Source organism: Rhyacophila brunnea, unplaced genomic scaffold (genome assembly GCF_057557595.1).
Source record: "Rhyacophila brunnea isolate RB1 unplaced genomic scaffold, BYU_Rbru_1.0 scaffold_6, whole genome shotgun sequence".
NCBI lineage: Eukaryota > Metazoa > Arthropoda > Insecta > Trichoptera > Rhyacophilidae > Rhyacophila > Rhyacophila brunnea.
Genome location: NW_028233276.1, coordinates 5313591 through 5320753, shown reverse-complemented (window position 1 = coordinate 5320753; position 7163 = coordinate 5313591). Strand labels below are relative to the sequence as shown.

General features: G+C 33.4%; 1 protein-coding gene across 1 annotated transcript in view; it reads right to left on the bottom strand.

The window, feature by feature from the left end:
• Positions 1-315: 315 nt before the first annotated feature.
• The window catches only part of LOC147065138 (43 kDa receptor-associated protein of the synapse), a 230891-nt gene continuing 224043 nt past the window's right edge, over positions 316-7163 (bottom strand). The window contains exons 9-14 of the mRNA XM_085956936.1: positions 4534-4643; positions 3761-3859; positions 3008-3089; positions 2292-2485; positions 1868-1997; positions 316-414 (exon numbers count right to left, since the gene is read on the bottom strand). Of these exons, the coding sequence (XP_085813062.1) occupies positions 316-414; positions 1868-1997; positions 2292-2485; positions 3008-3089; positions 3761-3859; positions 4534-4643 (714 nt within the window). The remainder of the gene's footprint in view (positions 415-1867; positions 1998-2291; positions 2486-3007; positions 3090-3760; positions 3860-4533; positions 4644-7163) is intronic.

The window sequence follows — 7163 nt, the reverse complement described above, 5'->3', positions numbered from 1 at the left end:
TTTTTTAAAGGTACCTAACGTCTATTTAATTTCGAATTGCGTGGCGTCCAGTTATCCCGGTGCCAAATCGTCCTAGACCCGCCAATAACTATGTATTTAAATCAATTATTTCAGGTAGGTACCCCAATGCAATGGTTATTTAACTACGCAATAGATTGTTTTCATCAGATTTGTCTATCCTATAAAGAAATAAACTCCAGATAATGTACTAAGTATTATATTCAAACAATCATGATAACGTCCAATTCCTTTGTCCAGAGCTCAGCCTGAAGATAATGATTTGATGAGAGAGCATTCGAAGCTTGTCTATCATCTTCAGACGCTCGACGTGACTTGGTGACTGCTGGTGTCTGAGTTAAGGGTGAGGTTGGAAGCCCTTAATGACTGAGGCAATGATGGATGAGAGAAGAAATCCTGAAAATTAAAAAAAATATCAGTGTAGGTATATGAGATTACGAAGGAAATACTAACTAAACAATGGCCACGGTCGTTCATTACAACTGTACGCATTCGGATAGGTATGATTAAAGCTTGTGATTTCTCGACATTTTTCATTTCTCAAGACAGACAATAATTATTCTCGAATTCAAAAATTTTTGTTTCTACAAAGTTCGAGACTAGTTTATTGATTTCTCGAGAATTATCTCGAGATGCATCGGAAAGTCGGAAAATTTAATACAAGATAGTCTGTTGAGAATCATTGTCAAGAGACATTTTTAGTATTAATACTATCAACCGATGGTACTTGATGGAATTTGAATTTAAATTATAATAGATTTAAGTTTTGTACTATTCCATTTGAGTGTTTTCCCGGATTTCACCTTTCGGCATCTTCAGGCACTGTGTACACTCACCAAAAGGCGAATAAACACTGACTTGTGTCATTATTCGCTTATTCGTCCATTTGTCGTTTATTATTTTTGTTTAAGGTGAAGCCTTTATTGAACCTTTTTTAAAGAGGCACCTAGCGAAAAAATACGAAGCTTACAATTTGACACATTTTTTTGATAATTTACAATTTCGACTGGAATGTATCTGAAAACATTAAAAAGATTTATTTTTATTTTAAGTCAAAGACCTACAATTTAAGAAAAATGTTATAAAATGTGAATTTTGTTTACGCCGCCATCTTATTATGACATATATTTTATGGTCATATTTATTACTAAAATTTAGTTTATTAAGTTTTCAATTTTTCTTCGTAAAGATTTTGGACTAATTCATAGTTTTTATATTTTTTATATTAAATTAAAAAAAAACATCGATGTTCTATTCTATTCTCACGAGATTATAGATTCAGCTTTTCTGTTTCCTTCTAGAGAATTCTCGATTTCAACATCTAGGTATAATATCAAAATTATTATATTAATTGACGTTCGGGATCACAGTTGTGGACATAATTTAGTAAAGATATAATTATGAATTTTATTAATTACACGTAGCTACAGACCAGTCGCACCGTGAGAGTAAAACCAAGGCATCTGCAAATTTTTCAATTTCGAGATTAAATGCAAAACAACTGCAAAAGTCGTGAACTTGATAATGTAAAAGTGAAGTAACTGAAAGAACATGCAATATAATGTAGATATAAACCAAATATTATAGTTTTTTTTTTAGAAACTCTATTTCTCCTAATAAAACGAAGACTTCAAACCCTATATATCCAAAATATGTCTTTTGCAGATTCCTTGGTCTTACACTCACGGTGCGCAGTGGAAGTCGGAAACTGAAACGTGACCACAATATACGGAGATATCAAAGGAAATTATATCATAATTGGTCGAGCCGCCGAGGACGCGCGTGTTTTTTGCTGTATTTTCTGATGTAAAATTATTTATTCCCAACTCGCTACAAAACTATTAGTTACCTGCAAGTCTCTATGGTTGACCGGTGCTGGTGGAGGAGCTGCTTGAAGAGCTCTGGAAGGAGAATGACAAGCGGCACAACCTCTCGACAGTGATGAGCAATTTCTTCTTTTCATCATGTCAGCCACACATCTGCAAAAATTATAAAAGTAAACAGTTACCAATAAAAAGACTTACCATACATTCACGTGAAATCAGTGGTTCACGAAAAATTCAACGCTGTGAAAATTAAGTGCAGACCAATAATTTCACATCATCACTCGCAGCCCAACATCCCGTCGTGGGCACTGACCTCTCTAAGGTATCGTAACCAGTCCGGACTATCCTCAGTAATCCTGCTTCAATCCGAAATCCTAATCACTCACCCATTAAATATAGTGGTCTCCATACAGATCCAGAGTGAATAGGTATGTTAAAAATACATACCTTGCATGGAGAATATGAGAACATGGAAGAGCTTCGAGGGCTGCAGGAGCAGTCCCTAACGCCGCCCCGCATTGTGGACAAGCAGGATTAGGTGCAGCAGCATCAGCAGCTGCTTCTTGTTGCTGCCGAGCATCCTCGTCTCCAAGACTGCCGTAGATTCCAGCCAAACGCCGTCTGACTGTACGTACTAGTAACTAGATACAATAAACAAATATTATTAGAAACCAAGTAATGCTATATTATTTTTATATATATGTAACTATTTTTTTTTACAAAGTAGTAGTATTATTATATAACTAGTTTATTAAATTATTAGCAAGTTCAAGTAAGTTGCAACAAAATATCTTGGAGTGATCCGTGACGTCGGTTAGTCAAGGTAATTAATACCTACTTTAATTTAAAATACCAAAGCTCAATTTAGAAAGCGCCTCAGAGAGTATTATAAGAGCCATTAGTTAAAATTTGTTTCAATTAGATAGGATGCCTGTAGCATTGTGGTCGATGTGCGTGGGCGCGAATCCCGAGAGACGTAGGTGCGATTCCTGCTGGTTGTCGTATTTATTAAAAAAAGGATTTTTCTATTAGTGATATATTTTATCAGAAGCGTTTTGAAATTACGTATGTTCAATAAAAGGAATGTTACAGTCTTAAATCTTGGGAATTATTCGTTGAATTAAAAAAAATGGTTAATTACTTAAATAAATAATAATATTTACTTTTGCCCCAACTGATGTAGCTACTTCTAAAAGTCTTGTATTGAATTCTAAAGGACGACAGTTGCAGATTTTCTGTTGTAATCTGAAAATAAATAAAAATGCTATTATTATCTAAATGAAAGTAATTATATTATCAAATGATAAAAAACAAAATATGGATTGACACATGATTGGAACCTTAGAGAATTTATTGCCTTGAGACAACAGGAGAAATCTTTGGAGAAATATTGATTTATTAGAATCTGCACATCACTGTGAGTCTAAGCCGGCTCGCACATCTAAACACGTCCGTCTGCAACAAGTCAAATACGTCGATGTGACGTCATCGTTATTCACAAAACACACATTGCCAATATTCCAATACTCCACACATTGGTGGAATGCGACTGTTTAGTTTGAAAAAAACAACTAGTGTTACTATCAACACATTGCACGCGTCTCGGGCTGCGAGTCGAAGCCGCCAGTGTTGCGATTACGAATTGGTCATTCCTGTTTAGATGTTGAAGCTCGCCTGTCGCCGCATCCCATACATATCCACATTTTTGAGAGGTTACGCGTGACTGTCGCTAGGCGCCTTATTTGCGTGGTCTTCATATGCAACATCAGTGCGACGTTCCTAGAAGGTTTGATTAATAGCTATGTGGCAGACGAGGCAAGTTTAGATGTGCGAGCCGGCTAAGATAAGCCAAGCATGAAAAAATGGGGACATATTTGTTAATGGTGTTAAGAAACCAATTAATGATGACGTATTACCTTAATGCTTCTAAACATCTTGCTGCTCCATCCATGGCTTCCATTTGTGCAAGTCGGTCGCCCATTGCTTGGCCAGCTCCCATGGCTATCTCGTATTGCCTAGAATAGATTAATATGTTAATATTCTAGAGTCATTATAGAGTCACGCCGACTTGATATTAACCAAGTCCAACTTTGAGGCATTTGAAAAATTTGCTGCATATGGAGGACGGAATAATTCCGATCCCTCCTTAGATTCATCACTTTCAACTCCTGACTCCTCTGTTTCGGCAGAGTTTCAGTACACGGGTACAGAGGACACTTCATGTCATTAAAGATAAATGACGGCTGAGTAATTCAAGATTCTTTTTATTTTCTAAAACTCTTTCTTTAAGAAATATGGTGCATAGTTGCTACATCAGTCTCGTGCAGCATCCTTTCGGGACAAGGAAGTATGGCACTGAAATCTTTTCATTCTAACACATTTACAGCATCATGGAAGGCGGCCGTGCACAAATCACGGCTGCATATACAAGGGGGGTGGATATGGGGTAACTGAAATCATTGACGTTATACGGGTGGCGTATAAGAAATTATTAAATTAAAAATTTCTTAGAAATACCATTGCTCATTGAATCAATAATTATTAGGATTTCATGGAACAGATTAGGACTTCATTTTGTTTATTTATTGCATTAGTTTTAAATCTTTATCAACAAAGGATATGTAATATTGTCACATGTGAATAGTAGTAAAGAATATTATAACTTTCAATTATTAACATGATTGCTAACCTCAACGCTCTTCCGATGTCACATTTTCTTCTATAAATGTCTCCAGTAATTCGAACAGCTCTCGCGTAGCACCCTTGGTCTCCGGCCACAGATGCTAATCTCATTGCTTCCTGCAAATCAAAAGATGTACCTATTCACAATAATTAAAACTCGACACAATAATATATTATTTATTCCAATTCTGCAATCGGAGCAACCAAGCTGTAAACTGTAGTTTTAGTTCTACAATCTAATGTGGATCTTGATCGATGTGGGTCTATAACAGTATTTTTTACGGGAAATTGTTTTTAGATATTTACTTAATGACACAACTATTTAATTTACACAATACAAGAACAACATGTATATTTCAGATTTGATCCAAGCGAGCTGCGCATGTTCGAAGACTTTCAACGCAATCGGAGAGCCCAGATTTCGTTTTTATATTCACGTACTTTGGCACAACCTTAAGGGGGGACATGCTCGTCGAAGGTCAAAATTGAGTTTTTATTGTATTTTCAAACCATGATCCTGGACACTCCTTAAACGTTGTAGATGATTTATTTATATAATTTTGAAGCCTTATTATCCTTTATAGTTTTTTTCAACATTTGATGACTGCATGAAGTATTTTTGTTACATAAAATAGTATTCTTTTAAACCTCTCGCTCTAATGTTTTAGAATATAGTCATATTTCGGTACATAACTGTGCAGTGGTGTTAAGATTTTTTACATTTATTAATTTTTAAACGCATTTATAAAACCATTAGCATAATTTATTACGAGATATTTTTTGTAAAATATTCACGATAAAAAATTATTTTGATAATCTCTGTGATCCCAAATTTGACAAGAATTAGGCATTTTATTATTCAAAAAATCGGCAAGATTAACACATTTGAAGATGATTCAAAAGATACTTATTATAAGCTATGTCTTTAAACATTTAAGTGTGATAAAAATCTTATGAATAATGATTGCTTTATATTAATTATTGACCTAAGAATAAGGTAGTGTTTTTTTGAAATACGCCATTTCTTTTGGCATTCCCTAGTAGTTAAGCTACAACATACGGCCGTAGCCATAAAATGACAAATTATAATTAAAATAGGGAGTAAAATTATGTTAACGCGCGTGTTTGAACATGTACCTAACCAATTTTTTTTTTAATTTTTTTTTAAACGGTACATGTTCAAACACGCGCGTCAATATCATTTTACTCCCTACTCCAATTATAGTTTGTCAATTTATGGCTACGGCCGTATGTTGTAGCTTAACCACTAGGGAATGACAAAAGAAATGGCGTATTTCAAAAAAACACTACCTTATTCTTAGGTCAATATTTATTATAAAGCAATCATTATTCATAAGATGTTTATCACACTTGAATGGTCAAAGACATAGCTTATAATAAATATCTTTAGAATTATCTTCAAATGTGTTAATCTTGCCGATTTTTTGAATAATAAAATGCCTAATTCTTGTCAAATTTGGGATCACAGAGATTATCAATATAATTTTTTATCGTGAATATTTTACAAAAAATATCTCGTAATAAATTATGCTAATGGTTTTATAAATGCGTTTAAAAATTAATAAATGTAAAAAATCTTAACACCACTGCACAGTTATGTACCGAAATATGACTATATTCTAAAACATTAGAGCGAGAGGTTTAAAAGAATACTATTTTATGTAACAAAAATACTTCATGCAGTCATCAAATGTTTAAAATAACTATAAAGGATAATAAGGCTTCAAAATTGTATAAATAGATCATCTACAACGTTTAAGGAGTGTCCAGGATCATGGTTTGAAAATACAATAAAAACTCAATTTTGACCTTCGACGAGCATGTCCCCCCTTAAGGCGAAGACATTCACGATTGAACCAGATGTGTTGTGATGATAAACTCTGTTTTAATTTGTATTTCTTATACAAGACAGTAAGTTTTGCCGTACTGGCTTCTTTAATTTCTTTTATTTTGTTAACTGTCAATTCATGGTGGAACTGCATTGTTTCGTTTAAAAGTGGAATAAGTACTATAAAAAAATTGCGTTTTATTAAATAAAAACAACGAAACATGTATATTTACTATGCACAGAAAATGACCTTCGACCGAATGTGATTAAATTCTCACTTTGTGGGTGAATGCTATTATCAATTAAGGCACTAATCCAACTGTATGTTTTGAGATAAATTCTTAATAACTACATATACCTACTATTTTAGGTGTTTTAAATTACGCTCTAAAGAGTACTACCATCTTTATATATGTTATCAAAAAAATAATAGTTTTAAAAAATAGGGTCTGCTTAACTCATCCGGTGTACTTCCTTGTACCTATCTAATTTATATTTTTTGTATGTACACATACCTTTTAATAACTTACTATATAATAATTATGTCTATTCTGATCTATCTCTTTTTTATGTAATACTGTTTTATATTTATAAATGTCATGTTGTGAACGTCTTAAACTTATAATTTGTAATGTCCACAATATGTTAAAAATAAATAAATTGAATTGAATTGAATAATTCTACGATATTTCTAACAACAATAAGATGAAATTCATCTGATTCAATATGAAGATGGGCTTATAGCTCGAAAGAGCTGTAAACATAAGTAATTCCCATTATAATGGAGT